Source organism: Dermacentor variabilis, chromosome 8 (assembly GCF_050947875.1).
Source record: "Dermacentor variabilis isolate Ectoservices chromosome 8, ASM5094787v1, whole genome shotgun sequence".
In the NCBI taxonomy this organism is placed as follows: Eukaryota; Metazoa; Arthropoda; class Arachnida; order Ixodida; family Ixodidae; genus Dermacentor; species Dermacentor variabilis.
The window spans coordinates 36,283,337-36,307,999 of NC_134575.1; the positions used below are offsets into that span (position 1 = coordinate 36,283,337).

The 24,663-nt window shown below is 45.8% G+C and overlaps 2 protein-coding genes across 3 annotated transcripts; one reads left to right on the forward strand and one right to left on the reverse strand.

Moving 5' to 3' along the window:
- Nucleotides 1–1,887: 1,887 nt before the first annotated feature.
- lwr (ubiquitin conjugating enzyme lesswright) lies at nucleotides 1,888–6,769 on the forward strand. 2 transcript variants are annotated; one of them, XM_075701819.1, is made up of 6 exons: nucleotides 1,888–2,065; nucleotides 2,474–2,530; nucleotides 2,624–2,699; nucleotides 3,449–3,532; nucleotides 4,105–4,367; nucleotides 6,507–6,769. In XM_075701819.1, the coding sequence occupies exons 3-6, from the start codon at nucleotides 2,634–2,636 to the stop codon at nucleotides 6,571–6,573; spliced, it is 480 nt and encodes a 159-aa protein (XP_075557934.1). In that variant the 5' UTR covers nucleotides 1,888–2,065; nucleotides 2,474–2,530; nucleotides 2,624–2,633; the 3' UTR covers nucleotides 6,574–6,769. The 2 variants fall into 2 exon arrangements, with proteins under 2 accessions (XP_075557934.1, XP_075557933.1); XM_075701818.1 differs by lacking the exon at nucleotides 2,474–2,530 and having other exon boundaries at nucleotides 1,889–2,065.
- Nucleotides 6,770–11,631: 4,862 nt separating this feature from the next.
- On the reverse strand, nucleotides 11,632–19,797 carry l(1)10Bb (BUD31-like protein). The gene is made up of 4 exons (XM_075701846.1): nucleotides 19,527–19,797; nucleotides 15,660–15,782; nucleotides 14,898–15,064; nucleotides 11,632–11,756 (listed from the first exon to the last, which is right to left on the reverse strand). Exons 1-4 carry the CDS (start codon nucleotides 19,618–19,620, stop codon nucleotides 11,706–11,708), a joined length of 435 nt encoding a protein of 144 aa, XP_075557961.1. The 5' UTR covers nucleotides 19,621–19,797; the 3' UTR covers nucleotides 11,632–11,705.
- Between the last annotated feature and the right edge of the window lie 4,866 nt (nucleotides 19,798–24,663).

Here is a 24,663-nt window from a genome sequence, read left to right on the forward strand (position 1 = left end):
GTTGCATTTCAGACAGCTGATCGTACAGAAGCAAGGTTTCCACCTTGCTTGTGGTAATGGCTTCGTATTCGTGCGCTGAGGCGGCGTGAGGTGCGCCGCCGAAAGCGCCATCTCGTTTCTCTAGAACTAACTGCTCCGCGAAAAGGGTCAGTAAGTGTTGTTATCAACACCGACGCCGGGCTGTGCTTTCTTTTTATTCGGTGCTTTGTTCATCCACTCTTAAACAAATGCACACACTTTGGGTTGTATCTTGCCACACAACGATAATCGTCATGTGCGTTGCTTGCGTTTCCTTTATTGAAAGCGCTGCGCTCGCTACTTTCCTGTCGACAACACTCTGTCATGCTGATAACGCGCATGCCGTTCGTGACTTGGAAGTACCGGGCTCGCAGCGTTAAAGAAAGCAAATGCTGACAAGACAGATGACGATTATCGTTGTGTGGCAAGATTCAACCCAAAGGGTGTAATTTTGCTTAAGAGTGTATACAGCTAGCCTACGTCCGATTGAATAATTAACGTAATAGCGCTCACTAACTTTTTAATTAATTACTTTACGCCGCATATTTCTGTCTACGAATTATAGCCGCTGAGTTCGCACGGCGTATCCACTTGGAACGAATTCTCTGGGTAGCACCAGTTCCGAGATATAAATTTTCAATGTGTCCGTAGAAATGCACTGGTGTTCCAGTTAGTTTCGTACTTCCAATGCATAAATCAGCGGTTTCTTAAGCAAGTAACTGGACGCCGTGCGAACTCAGCGGCTATAATACAGTAGGTTAGATTAAGGTTATCAAGGGCTTTTGTGCTATCTGCCGTGGGCAATCTTTAAAAAATTTGGTGCAGCTAAAAAAAAGAGCACCCTGTATACATCCTTGACCTCTTTTTTCTCTCTGTCTCTTCCTCAAAGCTTCTCAATCTACACACTCTACACTCTAAAGAAACTTTGCACCCTTTGAGGTGTATATCTGCCACACAACAATAATCGTCGTCTGCCTTGACGCGAGCCCGGTACTTTCCATTACCAAACAGCATGCGCGTTATCAGCATGACATAGCATTTCCGACAGGAAAGTAGCGGGCGCAGCATTTTCAAGAAAGGAAACGCATCAAGGCAGACGACGATTATTGTTGTGTGGCAGACATACACTCCAAAGGGTGCAAACTTTTCTTAGAGTGTAAGAACAGTTTACACCCTTTCGAGTGCCCCTTGTGCCACACAACGACAATCGTCATCTGCCTTGATGCGTTTCCTTTCTTTAACGCTGCGAGCCCGGTACTTTCCAGTAACGAACAGCATGCGCGTTATTAGCATGATAGTATTTCTTGTCGGGAATGCTATGTCATGCTGATAACGCGCGTGCCGTTCGTTATTGGAAAGTACCGGGCTCGCCGCGTTAAAGAAATGAAATGCGGACAAGACAGATGACGATTATCGTTGTGTGGCAAAAGGGTGTAATTTTCCTTAAGAGTGTATGCCTGCAACCAATCCGGTCGCATCAATATTTTCTCTACTTTTTTTTTCACCGATAAACTAAACGTATTTTGCTTATCTCGACGACTGCTGACCATTAATGCTTCCATTCAGTTTAAATTCAAGCGCTTCTGCATGAAAGGTGTTACGCGCGCAGCGCCACTAGTGGTTGTGCTTGAGACCAAATACAAGTGTCTATTATTAGAAAAAAAGAAGGAGCTCAACTATATAATGTAATTTTCAATCATAAAATTATGTTTTTATAGCAAGTGTTTTTTTATATATTGCGCATTTTTGTTGCTCGCAGTCCCGCCCAGCGGCTGTTTGTGTAGATCGCACGTGACTCACATGTTGCACCTAGCTGCGGCGCTACGAGCGTTTGAAACGTTATTTCGTTACCACTTTGGCCCTGCCTGTTGTGTGGCTCGCTTGGCTCCATTACCTGTATCTTTTTCGCTCTCGACGCCGCCAGACCGCCAGCGTCGTGGTTGAGCCCGTTGAACGTCTCTTTTTTTGTTCTTTTTTCTTTGACCTTCCAGGCTATCCGAGCTGGAGGGTTTTGGGCGCAAAGTGAGCTGAGAGTGTTCCTGGCCAGGTACGTAGTTTATTGCTCTCGTACCGCACTCAAAAACTGTCGTGGCAATTTCAAACTGACCAAGCTTTTTCTTCCAGACATGGTACTGCTGCTTGGTGTGCATTTTGCCAGTAAATTGCATCGCTTCTCGCGGCAGCGGCTAGGGTTAGCGTTGCCGTCGGCGTCTCTGTAGGCATTGGATGGGTTTTTGTATGACAGCTGAGCGCGTGCTCGGTTCAAAACCAGAAAACTTTCAAGCGTGCTCTAGTGTTTCGGTATCGGGAACAGGCGACTCCTAAGATTAGTGCTAGGAGTGTTGGGCGCGCGGCGGATGAAATCGGCCGCGTCCGTCGGAAGTCTTTTTCCGAGGCGCCTGCACGAGTTGACCGCCATGCATGTCTAATCGCTGTGTTATTTGTAACGTTTTAGTTGACGCTGACCTGCGAGGTTGAGCGAACACCTTCAAGAGGCATGTGTGCCGTGCTTGTAAGCCCTCGAATTGGCTATTTGTACCGCTACATGCTTTTCGGACTGTGCCTCCAACGTCGTACGCTTATTTCGGTGCTTTATAACTCGCAGGGGAACTGCCATGTCTGGAATTGCGATCGCCCGACTCTCGGAAGAGCGGAAAGCGTGGAGAAAAGACCACCCGTTTGTAAGTAAACTCATTTTTTTAACATCCCCGACCTGCGCTATTGGTCGTGCTTCTTCGTTTTATTTATCACTGCGCCTTCTTTTTTTAGAAGAGGAGCTTGCAGCAGGTAGAGCCGGTAAAAAAAAGGACAGCGCAGCATTTGGTTGTATGAACGGTAGCGAGTTCGTTTTGACCGCTCAGTCGCTTTTACCGGCAAGCTTTGTCGGCAAGGTGGCCACGGACCTTGCTTGTGGAGCGCAGGATCGCTAGTATATATACATATTTATATATAAAAAACGCGCTACCACGGAGTCAAGGCCCATAGATCATGGTGTGAAGAGCCGATGTAGTCTGTAGGATTGAGGCAACACACATTCGCTCAAGCGGGCACAGCTCGGTGTGTAACCAATGCACGCCAACGTCGCTGTGTGCGTAGAATTTTCTAGAAACACCTATAAAGTGAAGTTTGCGCTGCTTGCGGTTAGCCCGAACGGCGACCTCGATATCGATGGCGATCTACTGCCGCCGTTCGCAAGATGTGTCGAGCCATGTGCCGCAGACAAGCGAGTACGCGCCCGGTGCCCCTTCAACGGCGTCAACGTTAAAAGCTTTTGAGTGTAGCGGAGCACACAGAGCTTGGTTTATTTGGGCGTCAGCAGTCGACCTTCCACGCGTCCACGAATGGTGCATGTGTGCATTCGTTATTTGTGTTTGAGAGGCATTCGTGGTGTGCAACTTCATTCGGTTTTTTTTTTTTACCCATTCCACAGGGGTTCGTTGCCCGACCGACAAAGAACTTGGACGGAACATTAAATCTGCTCAACTGGGAGTGTGCCATCCCCGGAAAACAGGGGGTGAGTATGTGACCTCATGCATTTTTGCCACTTATGCAACAGCAGTTTGTCACGCGCAACGCCTTGCAATTGTTGGGACCAGCCTTTGCAGTAGCACATCATTCAAGGAAAATGATGCTAAGGCAAGCGGGACAAACTGGTCGGGAATCCACAACTACATTTTGATACAGGCAACACATGAATTAGAAAACGGGACAGCACCAGAGTTCATCTTGTTCGTTGCTCTACCTTCTTCATGCTTCATCGTGCTTTATTAGTATACTAGGCTTGTTTGACTGACGAGTGAGGAGGTGAACCGTAATTGGACATTGCCAACCCTGTAAATTGAGGTGCATTTTCCTGGTCTTATTTCCGAACTGTAATAATGTGTGAAAGATTTGCCTGTATTGATTCTGCTGTACACGTAATAAACAAAACCTGTTCTATTTATGTTGTGAAGGCACTTCTGTGGCAACTCTTAATTGCATTTCTGGCACATTCCTTTGCTGTAATCGCTGCTTTGTGCAAATCATGTGAGGTGCATCAATCGTTCCACGGCAGACATATTTATGGATGGTACACTTGCAATGCAGACACCCTGGGAAGGAGGCCTCTACAAGCTGCGCATGGTCTTTAAAGATGACTACCCCTCAACACCACCCAAGTGCAAGTTCGAGCCCCCTCTGTTCCACCCAAACGTGTACCCGTCGGGTACGGTGTGTCTGTCGTTGCTGGACGAGGAGAAGGACTGGAGACCCGCCATCACCATCAAGCAGATCTTGTTGGGTGTTCAAGACTTGCTCAACGAGCCCAACGTCAAGGACCCAGCACAGGCAGAGGCATACACCATCTACTGGTGAGCACTCCCACTTAGTTTTTCCACTGCTTTATGGTTGTTCATTGAACAGGTACGACACTCTTAGCATTGCCTGTGTAGTATCACTTTTGTAGATCATTCTGTACATTCAGGGCCGCCTGCAACAAAATTTTACTTTGGTAATTTGGTTGAGTTGTGTATCCTGTTGAAGCAATCGTGGCAAAGCTGTGGATGGCTATTGTCTAATCTTGCTAATAGCCTTTAAACAGCACCTTGGGAGACGATCCAGACAGGTTTGTGGACATGACACAGCAAGCCACGGATGCCACCCAATTTCTGAGGCCATGGCCATGCATTTCATTTTCTACACGATTTCGGCCGTGCAGTAATCGCGGCGTTAAGTTTTGGTATCAGAAACTGTCTTGTGAGCTTTTCGTGATCTGTGTCTACACTACCAGAAACTATTGTCACGTGGTAGTGACTGTGAAGAAAGTAGCCAAACTGAGAAAGACGAAACTAGCGTTTTATTGGGCGAGCTTGTGCCCTCAAAAACAGGCTACACTCAAAGAATGGCAACAGCGGCGAACACAGTCGGCGATCGGCGAAAACCTGATCAGCGGGTCAAGCGCGTCGGCTTTTATACATCAGTCGTCGAATGTTCCAGAGTAATCGCCGAGACCTGCATGCCTTCCACAAAGTTCTACATCATTTGCGTTGTGCACACATGCGATCAGATTACACAAGGTTCGGTCACAGACAGCGGATGGAAGCATTGATAACATTCCAGAAACCTCCGATACTGCGCTGTGTCCTGTGCTGCAGTCCTGCTCTGTGTGATAACATCTGTTAGGCGGTGAAACGTGTCACCCGATATAGACAAACAAGTACACGTGTCACTATGGTCTTTTTCACATGGTCCAAAGTTTTGTTGAAGCTGGCCATTATGCTGCCAGCTGATTTCATTGCCACCTCTACAGACTGTGGCGATTGTCAAGCAATGTATAATTGGTATTCTACAAGGTACACAGTGCTTGCTCGTAATTAATTGTTCATAATAAGGCTCCCGATAAAATTTGCTAAAGCAGTGTCTATGAAACAAATTTTGGCTACACCACATACTGTCAAATTGCCATGCTTTTAATTCCCACTCTAAATGCGCTGGTTTCACTTGAACACAATCTGAGGTTCGAGACATTGTCAAACAGGTGCAATGAGCAGAGTCATCACTGCTGCCCTCATTAACAAACTTAACATTGAACAACTGCTACAAACACTGCAGTGATGATACTCTAGGGTGCCACTCACAACTGCAAATTGTGGTTAAAGGGACACTAAAGGCAAATATTGAATCAAGCTTAAGTTGCAGATTAATGCTTCAGAACATCTAACGCATCACATAAACAGAACTTTAGCTAAATGCAGGACTCAATTTGAGACTCCCCGGGGCATTCAAGTACTAGCCCGATGACATACACTCCTTATTATCATTCTGACACTATTACGTACACAACCATTTGTAATAAATTAATAATTTAATTGTGTTAAAAGACTAAAGAAAATGCTACTTGGGCAGTTCTATTCGATTTTTAAAAACTGAACGCAGTGACGTTACCCTTGACAACAACATGAGCAGTCAGAAGTGTTCGTTCGTGCTCGACTCTGCGTCATCTACGTTTTCGTGCTTCAGTAGTTCCGTTATCGCGTGGTGCTGTGCTGGTTTTGCTCAATCTGTATATAGCAGAGAATGCCACGTCCGTGTGATGTTACGGGATGCCCGAACAATCCACACCACTTGACCAAAAGCCGCTGCCGTGGCAAATCGAATGTTCAGTCTTGGTTTCTGCATTTTGCACAAAGAAACCATAGCACCCTCTGTTGGGCACTGTTTTACTCATCGACAGCAGCAAAGGGTGGTGGTGGCGTACACAATATCGCCATTCCCCGTCAGGGGTAGGCTATTTGAATTGCACTAAAGGTATGCGGACCCTTCATATGCAAAATTATTTTAAACTAAGTATTTGCTCTGCACGAAACAAGCAGTGCAAAAGTTTCTGGAATGGTATTTAACAGTGCCCGCTGTCTCAATATTGGGACACTAACTGTTGGTGCATCTTGGAGTCACAGGTGTGAAGGTTTTCTTTGGCTTGCATTTATTAAACACTTCACATTTCCTTGCAGCCAAAATGCCCTGGAGTACGAGAAGCGCATCAGAGCACAAGCAAAACAAATGGCATCGTCAGAGTGAAAGGGAGAAAAAAAACTGTCCTTGCTGTCCCAACCCCAGCAGCAGCCTTGATTCCACTGGCTGTCACTCAGAGAGCTTCACGATTGGGCCATCCTGCACAACCCGACTTTGCCACTGGTTCTGACTGGCATCATTTGGCGCTCTTTGTATCTTAAGTTACTGTAAATAAAGTCATTTTTTTACTATAATCATTTAACACATTGTACATTGGTAGTGTGTTGTGCCTGACTCAACAAGGTACCATGTATGGTGGTGGTGGTAAAGTCGAACCCGGTTGTGGCGAATAAGCAGTAGAACATCTTTGATACATAATTCAATATACCCAAGCACCACCTCTGTAACGAACTTTTGCGATTCATTCCTTATGGTAAGATTTGTTATATAGTGGAGGAAAGAAGCAAGGAGGAATCGTTTGATAAAACTGACTTGTGAGAAGCAATAATTTAGGGCTGTGCATTTAGCTGTTTGGCATTTAGCAATTGCTCCGTCTGAGCATCCTGGAACACATCCAGCTAACCAGTGCGTCTTGGGAATGCATAAAGAGAAGCGTAATTCAGAACAGAATGTGACAAAGTGGGTTGCACCTCCGCTCTGCAGTGGGTAATTCCCTCGGCCTAGGTGTCCTTAGCTGCCTTTCGTGCTCAATCGGTTCGAGCTGGTCGAGTCAGCTAAACCGCACTGCCATGTGTTGGTACATGGTATGGGTGCGAGCTTTGGTATGCTTGTGCAAGCCATACTATGTGGCAGAGAACACATTATGGGGGTCCTAGGGTCTCTCAGGAGTTCTGACCACTGCGGGTTCGAGCGTAGCAAACCACAGGGCCGTGTCGACCATTGCACACATGCACAATGGTGCTACCGAGCACTACGCACACAGGAAAACGGCATTGTCCAGAGTTGGCGGAAACCGTTTGTCTCCGGCGACTCATTAACACTGTACAAACACTTGGTCCCGAGGTCCGTGGAAACCAAAGGGGCCAACTTTCGAGAGCTTGGGCCTCCCATAAGTTCAGCTCTGCACAGTTTGACCTCGCACTAAGCACTGCTCTTTGGCTTAGCATCCGGACAAGATCAACACAAGGTAAGCGCTCACCATGCTAGCAAAGGCACCATACAGGAGCTCAACACAAAGGGGCCAGCGAATGAGAGGAAAGCGAGACCAACGTTCTCGTCGGGAGGAGCCAACAGCAGCTATCCCCACGACGCGAGCGACCCCACCGCCAACAACCATCGCAAGTGGAAAGGGGGAGAGGCGTAGGGATGACGGAACAGGGGAGGTATTCTGTAAGAATCCACCTAGTGGACATGTCCATTTCGTCTGCTGCTGAAGTGCTGATTGGTTGTGGCATCTTGTTGCTGCTGACGTACAGCCCGGCCAAGTAGAATTTTAACAGCAGACTCTTACACAATGCCTCCGCAGATTATTGCCCACGGAAAGGCGCCAGGGCATACCACAATCCCCACAATATTCATTGCAGTGGGGTGCTTATAATATAGCACGGTGCAGACTCTGTATAGATGTGCATTTGCAGTTTCCGTCACACTACAGCTTCTCGCGTGAAGGCGTTGTGTGATGGTGGTAGTGTTCTTGGTGACACACGACAGTGTTGGAGGATGCGTGTGTAGGTTAATGGTATCGACTCTGGATGTAACTGCTCGTTGCAAGCATCTCTTGGCCCCCAGGTGCATATGCCTGCCGATTGCCACACAAGCACCCGTGCCCCAGAATGCATGCAATGTGGACATTGGTGCAGTTCACCCAGAATGTGGCCCTAGAAATTATACCCCTCGAATAATTTCTGCATGCTGCCCGAGAATTCGTGAGGACTATGAGTGACAAGAAGACTTGAACCTTTGTTGCGGGATGTAGTGGACCCTTCTGGAACATAGAGAATATCGATGAAATGTATCCCATAGGAGGACTAATCTTCATCGATGTGCACCTTTAATTTAACTGACGTAATCGATTAGGCCTGTTCGATTGATCGTTTTCGAGAGTTCGACAGCAGTGACGCGAAAATTTTAAAATGCTACTGTAATGGCAGCACACGAGCAGCGACTGGGCGGCTGTGGTGGAGTGACTGTCAACTGTTTCTCCCGAGTCCCGAGAGATGCCAGGCCGAGTGCTTCCCCTCGCTTTCCCCACACCGCCCGAAGCTGGAGACTTGAAATGCCCTTACAATTCAAGGCATGCCACAGCAACCCAGTCGTTGATCATCGTGCCACTCCCAGTCCGCTAAAGACGTGGCAAAACATACGCGCCGGTTTGGAGCATGCATTTGACATGGCAACAAAGTTCACGTAGATTCCAGCAAATCTATAGTGTCCGCGCATCTATTCTGGCATGCTGGTTTTGTGGCCATTCAAAGGTGTCGGTTTCACCCAAACATCCCAGCCAATTGACATTCCTTCGCTCTGTAGAAAAGTGCATGCGGTTTAATATCTTGAACTAGCAACTTTCCTTTCCCCCGAGTATAATGCAATTTCTTGCATATTTCTGTTGGACTTCACCTTTGCCATTTTTCTTATTTCTGGTTTAACTACTGTACAAGGATTCACTAGTGCCATGCATCTTATTTCATTCTGCACTAAGTGCCATATTATAATACACAGCTACACCTCGATGTAACAAACTTCAATATAACGAAATTTTCAATATAACGAAGTATTTACCTTTTCACAACCTCTTGTGCATAGAACACCATGTATTTAGAACCTCAATATAGCGAAGTGTGTTTCAGATTTCAAGATAATCAAATTTCACTGCCTCCGCAAAGGAATGCCGAGGCAATAAATGAGAACTTTCATGGGCGCGAATGGTCAAATGATTGCATTGCATGCAGCTGCTTGCAAACACACCTCTCAATTCGCACCCCGAGCAACCGCTGAAGTGGAGCCCATCGTCTTCTGCATAAAGTGCAAGTGTGACAAGATGCTATCACGCTACGTGCAGTGTGTGCTTTCGGTGCGAATGAAAGTGTGCGAGGCTGAGGCAAGAAAGATGGTGCCTTCATGAGTGCCGCCTTCCCGCACTAGCAAAGGGAGAGGGAGATGGGAGTGAGCTTGCAGTAACGCGATCAAGTGCGCGCGAGGGGGTGGAGCAGGAAGTAAGCTGGCGCGCGTCTCAGCCGTGGCTACGCATGGCTGTAAGCGCGGCTGAGTGCATACACAGCCGCGCATCCTGCTTTAGAAGTAACCTGCCGTGTGTTCAAAGAGCAGGCGTGCCAAGACGTTGTGGCATGCAAGCTGTCTTCCCGTGCGTTTAGTATTGCAGGTTGCGCAATCCCGAGCTTCGGTGACCCATTGGAGCGAGAGGCGAACTATTCGCTCCTCGCTGCCGCCGTTTTTCATGATAGCGTCGTCCCAGTGCGGGCAACGCTATCACGCGAAAGCGTGGCTGGCTTCGCTTAATTCGTACCGCCGATGTGAAGATATCGTCGATGTGGCATGAAACCGTATCATTTGTCGCCAAATTCATCAAAATGAATTGTTTCCTCATTCTAATTTGCTTTCTTCGTTTGCCCGATAATTCTGAAAATTCTGTGGACCCTTTCCGTGTAAGAATTGATCGGCAACTGTACTTATTTGCATAAAAGGTCGAATTTTAATGCAACGAAATTTCAATGTAATGAATCAAATTGCACATTTTACCGACTTCGTTATATCAAGCTTTAACTGTATAGTGTTTATACACTTGCTTTCCAAACTTTGTTCTACCTCTCAAATATTAAAATAGGGTCTCACAAAAGTACGAGTAGTTAACTGTGTTTCAACTTTTTAAAAGTGCCCAGCAAAATTTTGGATTCAGTTGATGAAAAACCCTGCATCTAAAGCGATTAATCAATTAATGGCTAAAATTATGAACTCTTAATCGTTAATCAAATTTAAAGAATAACCGACCATCCTTATTTTGAAAACATACATGCAGGTCTTCTATAGCTTATCCAAGAGCTTCCCTGTCATCGCAATAGCTTGGCCATGAGTGTAAGAAGTATTCATTGTCTCCCATTACATTACATGAAGTAAAAAGCAGAGTACTGACACACCCCATTTTAAATAATCATGCTTGCGTATAGACAGATCCTGTCCTTATCCGATGTAACATGCGTCTGCTGTGTCGATGCAAGCCCATATATGCACATCTCTGAAGCCATCATACCATCAATTCAGGAGCTGTCAAAAACTCACTCGACGCACATTAGGTAAAACATAACGGCTGCACCTCGGCGTTCGTTGGGAGTGTCATACTCTGCCTGCACCGCAGAAATCAAGCTGCAGAATTTCTGAACTTCTTGTGAACCACCGTTAACTGGTTCAAAGTGGTGCAGGCGAATCAAATGGACCTTATGATGGAATATGGCAGCAAACTTCAAAACTAGGACGTAGCACAGTGAACAAACAGGAGCACTGTACAGCAACCATTCGACTATTGCAGTACAGCACTACATGTTTGTTCGCTCTGTGCTATGTCCTTGTTTTGCAGTGCACTGCCACATTCCATCGCGATTAACCAACTAGCCCACTAGTTCGTGTTATGGACCTTATGAATGGCCTTGAACTTTAGGTGCACTTCTTGAAATCAACGGCACTGTGCAGAAAGTACATGTACCATGCTTCCACTGCTGAACGGTGAAGCGCAGCACTACTTGAACTAGTTTGCAGGTGAATTGAACAAACCTATTGTTGCCATTCAGTTTTCAAGGATGCGTGCAGTTTCATGTTTCCTAGGTGACACGGGCCTGGACTCACGCCTGTGATATCAGTTGTGTAATGTGTCCTTCACTTCGTTCCTCCCATTATCATCCCCCATTGTGACCCTTTTTCTTCCCCTCTTCCCCTTCCCTTACGTAGAGTAGCAGGCCAGATGCTCCAATATCCGGCCGACCTCTCTACATTTTCCAATCATTAAAATACTCCACTCCTCTCTCAAGGACGAGGCTGTTGAACCTCTGCAGCTATGTTCCAGTGAAGGTCGAATGCAAAAAATGACACCAGAGGTATTGGCCCATACGAAAAGCCTACGAGGCTGGCCAAAAAGGCAGCAAACACAATTTGTGGTTGTAGAAATGGGACAGCTTTATAGGCGACACTGCACATCAACTTCTAGTAATGGTAGCGATGAGACAAATTCTTCATCCAGAGCACCCTCTGCAGCCACAGTGGACACACTCGACTATCTTGCCCTGAAAGCAATTGGAAAAACTTGCTGTTAAAAATGCTCTTGAACATGCATGATGCAAAAGGAGCCTTTCAAGCCCTTGTTAAGGGGACCCTGAAACAATTTTGATGACTTTGCACAAACACATTTATTGAGTTGTTAGGTTTGGCCCTTCTGATCGTTAAGCAACGCATTTTAGAGCTCGGCATAATGCGTGCAATTTATTTTAAGCGTTTAAAAATGTAAATATTTGCTACCGATTGCAGCACGGCGCTTCCCCCAGTTTTCAGCTGCCCCTGACCAAGTGACCCAAGGTGACCATATGATGCCAGCAGGGCGAGCTACATGACTGGTTGCCCAGGGCTCATCGTAGATAATTTTCCCAGCTTTATGGAGAACAAATGTTGCTTGTAATAGTTGCCATATTAGTTAAATTGTTTCTATAAAAACAAAGTAACAGAAAGAGAATGCACAAGGACACTTTATCACTACACTCAAGCACTTCTGGTACACAGCAAGTGTTGTCTGCTTGCATTTTAGCGGAGTGGCTCCAGCGCTGGTTGTCGGTATCCGATCGGCACCAGCATCTACGCATTTGCAGCCGTCGCTTCACACGGAAGGATTACTATATACCACAGTAGTGTTTTGCGTGTCCGGTATCCAGGTAAATGCAAGCGCACTGAGCCTGGATGTTTTATGGGATGAGCAGAGCCGCAAATGTGAACGGTCCGCACGGTGCTGCCACCAGGTGGCACAGACATCAACGAAACACGGAAATAATATATATAGCAGTAACCAGGTGTATTCTACATTGCTGCTGGTGTAAATTTTTAGCAAGAGCATAATTGTGAACACATTTTTCTATATGTTTAAAATGTTTTACACTTGGTTCCAGCAATATTACCTCTTTGTTTGGCTGGTTAAGCTCTGCGCCACCAGGTGGCTTGACCGTGCAGACCGATCATCCCACTCCCATGTACGTCTACGCTAAAGCTCTTTCATCACAGCAATAGTAGTATGGAGACGCTTTAGCTTACACCTCCACCCATCCGTAAAAACACCGAGCTCGCCTGTGGTTACCAACACGCCCAGTGCTGCAATAGAATGCTTGCAATGCACACCGCTTTGATAGCTCTCACTTGGGATCAACTGTCAGGTGGCTGGCAGAGAGGTTGGAGAGACTTCACGCGCTGGCTCCAAGACAACCAAAAGTAGATGACACGATGTCCCATCATGACACAGAGCCAGTGAAGGGGGAGCCTAGTCCCAATCACTCAGCAAAAGAGTTGAGGAAAAACAGTTGAGTTGAAAAAGCATGTCTATGGAAGAGGGCAACTTGTAATCGTTCGGAGCTCTCTTAATGAGACGCTTCACTTAAATAGTGGCACGAATGTTTTACTGTAGCTGTACCCTATGCATCTACAAAATTTGTCCGAGCCACTTCAGGGACCCTTTAATATCCTCATGAGACCAAGTTCACTGTACATAATGTCTTAGATTGCCTCAATCCATTTCAACATTTACTCAGAAGTGGTTATGCAGGGTTCGTGAAGACTTCCAAGACAGAACTTTTTAAGGGTCTTTCAAGAAATTTTCAGGAATACCATGGCACACATGTCAAATTTTTATTGTACATACTTTTCGCTTGTGCGCTAACATGTGCATTACAGTTCCTTTGATAACACATGCATTACATTCAGAATACAGCGTAACATGGCTTAGCCCTGTGTCAAGTCTCATGAAGTGCATTGTCTATGCACCAAGGAAGGGTGCCGGCTACCTGCAACAGTCTAGTCGTATGACAAGGGCCCCAGACAAGCACTGTGTCTGGCCAACAGCAAAGCAATGAGCGGCACAAAGGGAACCGAAACGAACGGTGGGACAAGGCGGTGAAGAAAGCAGCGTCAAACGTGGGAAGTGTGATACCAAAGAAAGCATATGGGCATATGGGCCACTTGCCAGCTCTTAAGTTCATGTACTACGCAAAGCGTGCGGTTCAAACAATGTTCACTGCCATGGTCGTGAGTGGCACTGCGTGAATGAGTGAGAGCTTGTATGTTTCCCCTTCCTTCATGTTTGATCATCCAAGTGCTCTAGTTTCCCAACGATGAAATACAATCTAGCCAAAATTATCCAACCCAATGCTTAACACTGCCAGGGCTAGGCTCTATTACACATACACAAAGACCCAAAGTGGACAAATGGGTAGCCACCATTCATTATATGCGAAAGTTGTGGGTTTGGTTCATACCTGCGGCCAAGTCGTCTTTTTCTCAACTTTAATTTTTATTTTCCTCATTATTTGTACATTTCAATTAGAAGTATCCAGTTAATTTGTCCAGTGCTTCGCTTGGCCTCATTGTCTGTTGGCTTCATGTGGATCTAACTGTCTATGAAGTGACTCTTAGTGATTAGTAATTCATATAAAGTGCGCACGAAGACATATGACACAGGCAGAATGACACGGCACTTAACTGCAATCAGTTTGCCTCGTCTGTCATCTTTGAGTGCGCTTCTGTTTGGTCATAGTTTCTTAGAAAATTTGCTCTATGCTTTATATTTTTGTATGTTTCCAAGCAATCATAGTTCTTTAAACGTAGCCAGGCAATAAATCCTTATGCATATGAATAATCATTACAAATTGTTGCACTCGCAACGGAATATTTTGTCGATAATAAACAGTTTGCAAAGTCGTAAGGCCGTCTGAAGCCTAACAGACAAAGTTTAAGCAAATCCGTGTGCAATAGATGGCTTGCACTAATGTCAGCTTAGCCACTGTGTTCAAGGTCCAGCACAGCTTGTTGGTGTCTCGCACGGCAGTTCTGTCATGGTTCTGGCACAGACTCGAGCACCGTTCTCACCACGTTTGTAGGACACTGAAGCAGGTTGCCCACGACAGTAAATATGATACACTGATGTCATTCTAGCTGCGCCAGAGGACCGGCACTGTGAGAAGCTGCATCCATGACATCACGTGCAAGCCATTTACACCCATCATTCCCATGTCAGCTGAACCGCCACATTTTCAACTGCCATAGACACTAGTGCTGCCAGAATTCTCGCTAGTAATTTTTGCAGCAAGCTCTATGGGTGGTTCGGTCACAAGTCTGTTCCGACTCGCCCAGCTTCCAGTTCTATTGTACAAAAAGCAAGGGCATATCAGTACCTCCTCGAGCTTTGCCTTGGGGACGCGGCAGATGCAGTTGGTGCCGAAGTTGGTGTCCCTGGTCTGGATGCATCGCAGGCAGCACAGGTTCTCGTAGCCCTGCTTCTTCCACTTGGCCATTAGGTTGCGGTCAGCGAGGCCCTCCCGGATGCAGTACTCGTAAAGCTCTGCACGTACACATAATGCATACATTATGTGAGCACTAACAAGACTTTTTTTACTTTTTATAAGAAATGAAAGTGGTAGAAAGTGAAAAGAAAATCTGGACTTTTACAGAGGAGCTATTACTGCCACTACAACAGCCCCAAGTCAAACGCAAAACGTCCCACATAAATATCGAAAATGCGACATCTGAAAATGCCTGGAGCTGAGCTAAAACAATCTGTTGATGGGCAATGGGGAAAGTAAACATTGTGGGCTCTATATCTCAGTTATATTTAGGTACCTTTCAAAAATTCTTAGAGAAATAGTAATTGAAAGGCGTCGCACACAGTCCAGCGTGTTCTCAGCTAAGAAGAAAAAGTGCTGCAGGGCCTTTTTAAGGTGCACCTAAATTAAGTACACTTTTTTTTTTTTTCCATTTTGCCCCCATCGAAATGCAGCCATCACAGCTGGGAATAGGTCCTGCGACCTCGTGCTCAGGAGCAGGATGCCACAGCCACTGAGGCAGGTAAAACAAGCAAACACGCTCATTTTGTGCCCTGAGGAAAAGGAAGAAGAGAGGAGACATGCAAGAACCTATGCAGTTGAAGTTGTCCGCACCTTTGCTGATGGCCTTCCGCTTGTGGAAGAGGTCAAACACGTATCGGGACTTCTGGTGGTGGATCTTGAAGATGGGCCACAGAGACTCCACCTTGCGCTTGCCTTCGTGTGACTCTGTCTCACCTGCAACCAAATGGCTTCTTAAGGCATTGGATGACAAGGCCATTTTGCAGAAGGCATGCCACGAGGTTTCGTTCTCTCTCTAATCCCTGTGAAGCAATAATGGTCACTGTCCTCTGAGCAACAGCGGCTGACCAACAGAACACCCAAACCTGACCAACATTTTAACTAGGGAACTTGTGAAGTTCTTGCTCAGACAAATTCAAGTGCACTAGTATAAATGTTGCCTTTAGGCTGAGAATCCTTTTGGTCTACCACTGCTGATCACTTTAAATCTCCATTTACCTGTGAGCCCATTTTCTACTCTGCGCTGAAGTCATATGCTGACAAGTACTCCTCTCCACAATTATTTTACAAGAAACATCGATTCGGGGAAACTGACTAGGCTGTGTTTCTGTGTTTTCAGAGCTTCCACAAGCAAACTCTCTCGACGAAGACACGCAAACAATGTCTTTTTTGCACGGAGCCTCGAAACGACCGACATCTACAATCAGCAAAGAATGATGCTATGCGCACTACAGAGTGTGCCCCTGCCAGAAATGTATGGGTTGATGATGATGATGTGGTGCCTTTCCCTTTGTAACTTTGTAAAGGGTCACCATATTTACAGCGGCTTGGCAATAAAAGAGAAAAGGAACAAAAAAAAAGGGGGGGGGGTGAGGGTAGGGCAGGGGCACATTATGGAGGAGCAGCTCACTTCACATACATCTGTGATCTTTACCGGGATCACGTCCCCACAGTTGCGGCTCTGCATCTTTCAAGGCACCGCTTAGTTCGCTCTACCACTCCTCTGTTAACCTAACTACGATCACCGTCAGAGCCTAGTGCAACATGCACGGGAATGTGTCTTAGACACTGGGGTTCAATTTTCTTGCACTGCATAACAATGTGTAACATGGTTTCGTCAGCACCACCATATACGCGACACATCATATCTGGCTGCTCACTGTCAATCCTCCATTGGTGTTCCAGTGTGCGCAGTCCCCCAGCTCGTGCCTCGAAGAGCAGGCAACTCCCAAGGCTATTGTCAAAAATCGACACTGTGCCGATGGTTCCCTTGTGTTGGCCATATAGGGCCATTGTGGTTTCTGTGCTAATCGCTTGTAGCCATAGCACTTCCTCCTTTTCCTTGACGCAGTCACGGACATCCTAGATGTATTGTTTCATTTAGTCCACCTGCATGGGTGCCACAAAGAACCCATATTTCTTCTTTATGCTGTACATGCAGTTTGTCCAGTAAGTGCGCAAACATGTCGCAGTCAAGTATTCAAAGACCTGCCTGGCCAATCGCTCCTTCCGCATAAAATTCAGGTGACCATGGTAGGTCAGTTTGCTTGCCGTCTCACGTGCTTCGAAGGTGGACCACCCGAGGTCTCCCTGGACCGCTTCATTGGCTACCGTCCCGTGTGATCCCTAAGCAATGCAGCCGACCTCCCGTGGGTGTCGCTCCAACCATCCCCTAGTTTCATGTGACAAGCAGACAGTGGCATTGCAAAAAATCAGCGCGGGCACATGTACAAGCTTCCACATGTCGTGCACCATAAGGTATCGGTTGAAGCCCCACAGGCTCCTGCGCCGGAGAACACATTGTGAACTCAGAGCCGTCCGTCTTATGTTGTCTTCGTGCTGTCTATACATGTCACCACCTGAGCACAGCATCACAACCAAGTATTTGTACAAAGAGACTACTTCTTCCGTATTTCCTGACAGTGTCAGGGTTAGTGTTCCACTACCCAGCGTCACACCCGCCAGCTGGACAACAGTCATTTTCTTGACATCGTAGCAAAGCCCCAGCTTTGCGATTTCTGATACACATATGTTCACCAGAGATAGCATGATTCTTGGAGTTTCTGCCATCAGAATAATGTCATACGAAAAGGCAAGACCCGATGGATGTTATGAGCGTCCCCTTTGGAACGAGGCGGTGGGTTGCGCCACCAAGCTCTTGCTATTATACTGCCTAATGTCCTACCTAGGTTAAACAATAAAAAAGAAGAAACAAACTATGAACTACCACACCCAAATTTTCTGATCCCCTATTGCGAACTGTGCTTTTGTACGTCTCCGTCTTTTGCCGTTTCCATACTTTTCTTTCACCAATCCTCCAATCGCCTCTTACTAATGCCCATTGCGGACATGGTTACTTTACCACTGATCCCACTGAACCCAAGGGCTTCGAGGATGCCAGTGGTGCCTAAATCGACCGCTGGGTAGACGTCTTCCCATTTTAATAAAACATGCTCCATAGTTTCCCTAGCTTTACCGCAGCAAGCACATGCTTCTTCTTCCTTCTTATATCTTGCTTTATAGGCGCGTGTTCTAAGGCTACCCGATCTCGCTTCAAAAAGTAGTGAGCTTCCCTTTGAGTTATCATAAATGGTTTCTTTCCTGATTTCGTTTTTTCCTCTTAAGTAGTCACTCATGGCAGGTTTCTTTTCCATTGCCATTACCCATGAGATTATTTCAGCCTCTCTGACTTTCCACTTGACCTTCTTTGTTGCTGTGTTGCCCACCCTACAGGCCGCATACTTGCTGGTAAGCTTCCTAGTTCTTTTCCTCCACTGTGAATCAATGTTTTTCCTGTACAGATACCTGAACACTCTCCCAGCCCATTTACTTTGTTCCATATTCCTCAGCCGTATTTCATGCTCAATTTTACTGCGAGCTTCCCTCACTTCAAAACTAGCCCAGCCCATATCATTCTGCACAGCTTCATTTGTAGTCTTCCTGTGAGGGCCCAATGCGAGGTGGCCCACTGAACTTTGGTTCCCATCGAGTCCTGAATGTACCCCTGATTTAAAGCAAACAATCGCATTTCCAAAAGCAAGCCCTGGAACTGATGTACGACGATGCAGCGCCATCTAAGGAATGTCAATTCTCGCATTGGGGAAACTTATTTATCATGCATGTTACCATGAAGATTAAGGTTGGTGCAAGGTAATGTTAGCTTAGGTTGGGTATAATTCGGTCAAAACAAATCATTACTGAAGCTCCCGGATTGGGTCATAAAGGTCTAAGTCAGATTTGGCATTCCCAGCGAGTGTACGTTTCGATTGACAAATCCGGCTGAAATGAGACGCTTTCCACGGTATGTGGCAGCATCGCCTTGCGACAACTGTGCGTCGTGCACCCAGCCATTACCGGCAGGGGCGCACGCCGTAGTGCGCATTAAGCAGTATAATAGCAAGAGCTTGGTGGCGCAACCCACCGCCCCGTTCCACAGGGGACGCCCATAACATCCATCCATCCATCTATAGCACCATCCATCAACAAAAGCGACCACTGTCAATTTGTACCGCCACGTCTATGCATCACGCCCAGTTCGATTTTTCCTATATACAGCGACTGCGCATTACTGAAAGCTCCGTCACATGATGGGTTAATTCGCTGCTGTATATCTCACTTTCCAAAAAGGCACGAAAGAATGTATCCTTCCTTCATCAAGCGGATGTCTGGAGCCACAAAAAGGCGCAATTTCTTGCCTCTCTAACTTACCACCGAAGAATCTAATTAAACATTTCACCGAAAAATCTAATTAAACATTTCACGTCATCACTCAGTCGATAACCACCTATGGCTAACTTTTACACCACAGCTCAACTGCCCCCCTCCCCGCAAAAAAATAAAAAGTTCGCCCAAAAAAAGAACAATAACACATTAACGCTCGACAGAGGAAATAAGCTGCGCCCTACTCTTGCTGCAGCCTTCACAACAAAACAATACAAACAAATGTCACCGTTCGCTTACATTCGCGCATTTTTTGCTCCAGTTCGTCCAGTGTGGGCTCGATCAGCTCCCAGCCTTCGGGAGGGGGCTTCTTACTTCGTCTCACCTTACCCATGTCTCACTCAGGGCACAACAGATGCGGAGTATCACACCAGCTGCTTCGTCTAATCAATTACACAAGCACAACACCACTAGCAAGGTCGACCACTACATGTTAAAACACCACCATTGAGCACTACAAATGCACTGTCAACGCACAGCCACCATAGCACAGCTAGAGCAATGCCTTTGGCTAGAGCATTGGCTATTGGCTAGAGTCGTAGTTTGGTCACGTGACAATATTGACGCCTAATCATGGGTGGATACGTGGATAAGCGCTATGAGCGTCTTCATTGAAACGGGGCAATTTGTCGCGCCACCAAGCCCTTGTTATTATTTTACTCAATGTCCTAAGTAGGACCACAGGTAGAACTGGGTAGGACATTTTTTTTTAAACATAGGTCTATGTTAAAAAAAAAGAATTCCCATCATTAATTTTTTGAACCCCTATTGGGAAATTTGTTTTTGCAGGCCTCCGTTGTTAAGTCTCCCTTTACTTTTTGTGCTACCAAGCTTCCAATCGCCTATTTTACTCTTATCTTATAATCCATCTTTACTTTCCCCCTGCTATCGCTGAGTCCAAGGGCTTCAAGGAGGCCGGAGGAGCCCATAGAGTTTATATGCATAGAGCATAAAGTTTCATTCAATCTATGGTGGAGGCTCGGCAGATGTCTTCACCGGTGTTCTGTGTCTTCCCATTCTAATAAAACCTGCTCTATCGTTTCCCTAGCTTTACCGCAACAAGAACCTGCTTCTTCCTTGTTGTGGTGTCATCATAAATTATTTCTTTCCTGATTTCGTTTTCTTAAGCAGAGCTTACGCTCACAGCCATGAAAAAATATAGACGGCGCACTGCTGCAGGTCGTACGCGCTGCCCTTAGTTGAAACAGTGCAATGTAAAGTGCGATAGGCGGGTGCTTAGTCGCGATGTGTAAAAGGTGACACCTTCCGCGCGCCAACACATGCATATGCACAGGTAGTGATAGTCTATTTTCTTCACTTAAAGCTTAGCAGCCCTTATGCGTCAACTGTGGAGTTATGCCGTGCAATATGTGCGTGGTGAGCGAACACGTAACCACACTCACTTCCCTGCTGCTGCTGCTTGCGGTCACTTTCAGAGGTAAATGAGTGCACGAATCAGCTCGTCCCTCTATTGTGCACATGGCCGTTCTTTTCGTTGTTCATATATGACGTGCGTAACTTTGCATCCGTGATCGAAATTGTGAAAACGCCAAGAAGGCAGATGGCACAGGCACTGTGTCTGCCTTAATTTTTATCTGTGCTGTCTTTAGGATATCAGTTACGAACTGCCTAGACCAACTCTATACACTCGTGATGCTTACAGCTAAAAGAACTTTTTACTCGATTGTGGGAGGAGCATATGTTTCAATTTGTGGCGTTACGTGAACTGCCCTAGACCCATATCCCTGGCTGTGTGTACAGCCATTTGTCGTAACGTGTTTTACTTTGCTGCTGCTGTCTTTACAGCTTCTGGTGATGTTTGTTGTGGCCATGACGTTCTAGCTGGTCTCTGCATCGTTGACAGCAAATAGCCGATTGCCGCTGGTTGGCTCAGTTCAGAATTTGGTATGTATGTCCATTTGCTCAAGGCGTGTTGTTGCTTCTATTACATGTACAGCTCCACTAAAGGAGGAGTTCAATTATGGTGGCTTGCGTGATGTATGACACCCTATCACTATCGTGCTAGACAGGTGACAAGGCTTGTTCACATATTTGAGATATTAAGGTTTGCCATTTAAATGTTGGATTAAATAACAATTAAATTATGCATTGCACTTGATGCATGGTGCCATCACAAAAGACACAGTAGAAGAATCCAGAAAACTTGCTTCCAGCTGTCCCAAGACGATAAATCGTAGAAAAAGAAATGTGCTGCAAACTTACCACTGACCATTCTTAGCTGTGAGCCATTTTTCTATGGGACCACTGTTGTTCACCAACGCCATTTGCACCAGGGGCACTATCACATGCCAGTTGCATTCTCAGCATCTGACTTAGCCGTAAGACTGTGTCTATCTGCACGATGCAATGGCTGCACCATGAGCGATGCTTGTGAATGGTGCGTGAAAAATTTAGTTTAGGTTAGGTCTCGTACTCGGGGAATGCCAGTCAGCCGAGACAAGGGCCTAAACTGCCCCAGCCACATCAGAAATAGCCCTGCAGACCAGCAGGTATACTTGAATGTCTCGGTATTTGTCTGAGCTGTGATCGGCAACAGTTGGTATATTGTTGATATGGTGGTATATTCTTGCAGCTTTGTCACTTGCTCTGAGCTTTATGTGTAGCAGCGTGGATCCTTCTGTACATTAGGTTCTGGCGTGGACATGTGGCTACGATGAAATCTTATGAAGTGGATAGCTTTTACATTGGCTTTTTCACCCGTTTTCATTGTTAGTTGGAGGTCTGTGACGGTTAGTGGTCGTACTTGGGGAGGAAAACATTCGTTCAATTTATTTGCTTACACTGACAGTCATCGTCAATGGTTTCTGCACAATTTCTGTCACACAAGATCACACCCTAATTTGCTAAAGAAGGCGCCAGCAACCTTAACCACAAGAGCTTAGGGTTTGCACTCTTGTTTGCTAAGAATGTGGAAACTTAAGAGGTCAAAATGCATTTTTGATATAGTTTCGTCTCTTCACCCTCTGTGTAGCAACCCATTTCTCATTCTGTGTTCAAAACATGGTGTTTTTATTAATCATTTATTACACTATCTCTCTTTTATTGTAGTTAAATGCCAGAAGTCTCCCATGACCTTCTGGAAGCAGGGATTATAACAAAATTCGTCCGGCTGATATGAACACAACATTGGCTAATATAATGTTCCCACATCATATGTGTTTCTCCCCTCTCCTCCAACCACACCAGCCATGTCATGCAAAATTTCTCTAAATTAATGCCTCTTGTCACTGTTTGTTAGGCTAATTTTATCACGACAGTTAATCTAATTGCCTTCATGAAGGTTACGTTTTCCCCCCGTCCCATTATCTTGTCAAACCATCTTGGCCTTCCCATTTTGTAGATGGGTTGCAATGCTTGCAATCTTGGAATTTTTAAGTGCTAGCAATCCAGGATGTCGTCATTCCGGATTCTCTCTCCTATTAATTTTACACATTCATCTCAGTGTCCTCATTCAGTGTCTTACTTCTTTTTATAATTTTAGACTTGTTAACACTCATTTGCCGTGTGTACATCATTCCTCATCTTCACTTTCGGTACCTACAAGTAAATCCTTTATGCTTTCATTGTCTCTTCTCTTCGTGTGGTTGTTACTAACAAATACTTGAACCCCTTGGTTCTCCCGAGTCTTCTTGCTCACTGTTGGCAAAGGTCTCAACTTTGGTTGCCTTGATGCCTCAAGGTCACACAGAAGGATCTCTTGCCCACTTGCTTACTTCTAAGATTATGTGCTACATACAGTGCAGTCCACTTATAATGATACCACGTGTAACGATACATCGGTCATAACTATGAGTCAAGTTAGGGTATACATTTTTGCATTAGGACTTTGAGGAAAATAACCCTATATAATGATATTTTATGACTGCATGTGATACAGCGATAACAGTATTGCCTTCTGAATAGTGTTTTCAAAGCAGACTGACCTTGACATTTGAATTGCTAAGTTTCCTATAAACGAATGACACCGAGATAGGTCAGAAAAGTTGCCTATGCAAGTTAGTATCTGCCACGATTTCCACGCAGCGTGTCTCGCCTGCACGGCAATTACAAAAGCCAAAGAGCACTTTGGATTGGCACAGTGTGTCACAAGATGGCACCACCCGCATTGCATCCGCATCGCTCACAATGATGCTTCATATGTATCCAGACAGAGAGAGAGAGAGAGAGAGAAAAGGCTAAGAGTGAAATGCGAAGCGGCGCGGTGGCACTAGCCCTTTCTAAAACCTCTCTCTCTCAGCTAGCACAGAAACTATGTGGGAAATGCACCGCGGAAGCAAGCCCAAAGCAGTGGTCAGTCCAGTTTGTAGACGATAGTGTCGACAAAGCAGAAAGCTTTGTTGTTTGAGAGGAAGCTGCAAATTTGGCAAGATTCGAAGAGGTATGAGCTCCTGCAGTTGACGATATTGACGATTCTGAAAACCGGGAGAGCAGTGATCATGAGGACTGGACCCAGTGGCCACGCTGACCAATGGAAAAAGGGTCAGGGAACCCTTTTTCACCATAAACAACTGTTTGTGTGCCAGGACGTAACACCCCATGATAGTGAAACCAACACGGTGAAAGCCACGGACGTTACTGAGCTCTGGGAGTGCGTCATTACTTTTAGCCTCTACATTGCTGCGCGCGATGAAACAGGTGTTGCTTCAGTTGAGGAGTTTGAGTGCAAGTAGTGTTGCGTCTCTTTGCAAAGGGATCTCCAGCGAGGCAAGTCAAGGCAACGAGTCATGACAAATCGCGGCGTTGTGTGACAACAGCAGCCGCAGCGACCATCAGATTGAAAATGGCCCGTCTTTGACCTTTACCCTGATGTTTACACAAAATGCGCTGTCATTGATCAAGTTCCTCATTGATTTCATGCCGTCTTAGGGATGGCCACCAGTGTTCGTGCAGCAGCTGGATGTGATGCAGACCACAGTTGTAAACACGAAACTTTCGCAAAAGCACTTGCAGATTTCTTACCATTTCAGTGCACCTAAAACTCGACAGGCTGTTTAGAGGTGTAAATAAACATTTCATTTTTTTCACAGCCTACTTTCTACAATGTGTATTTTTTTTATCTCACGTGCTAAATTTGTGTTTGGAGCTACAAAGCTATGTTTGACAGCTTTTTTTCGTTTTTTGCAGCAGTCTAGATATAGCGATGATCGGTTGTAATGATCACATTGATCGAAAAAATTAATGAAACAGAATTTTTCGTTCTTTTTTATATTGTTGTAAGTGGACTGCATTGTAATCCCTATGGCTGAAACGAAGCCTCACATCTGCAATCATACTTATGAGGGGTGCTGGCAAGCACTCGCATGTCTAGGTTCAATGCACGTACTAGTGTCATGTAAATATTAGAATTCTTTTAATA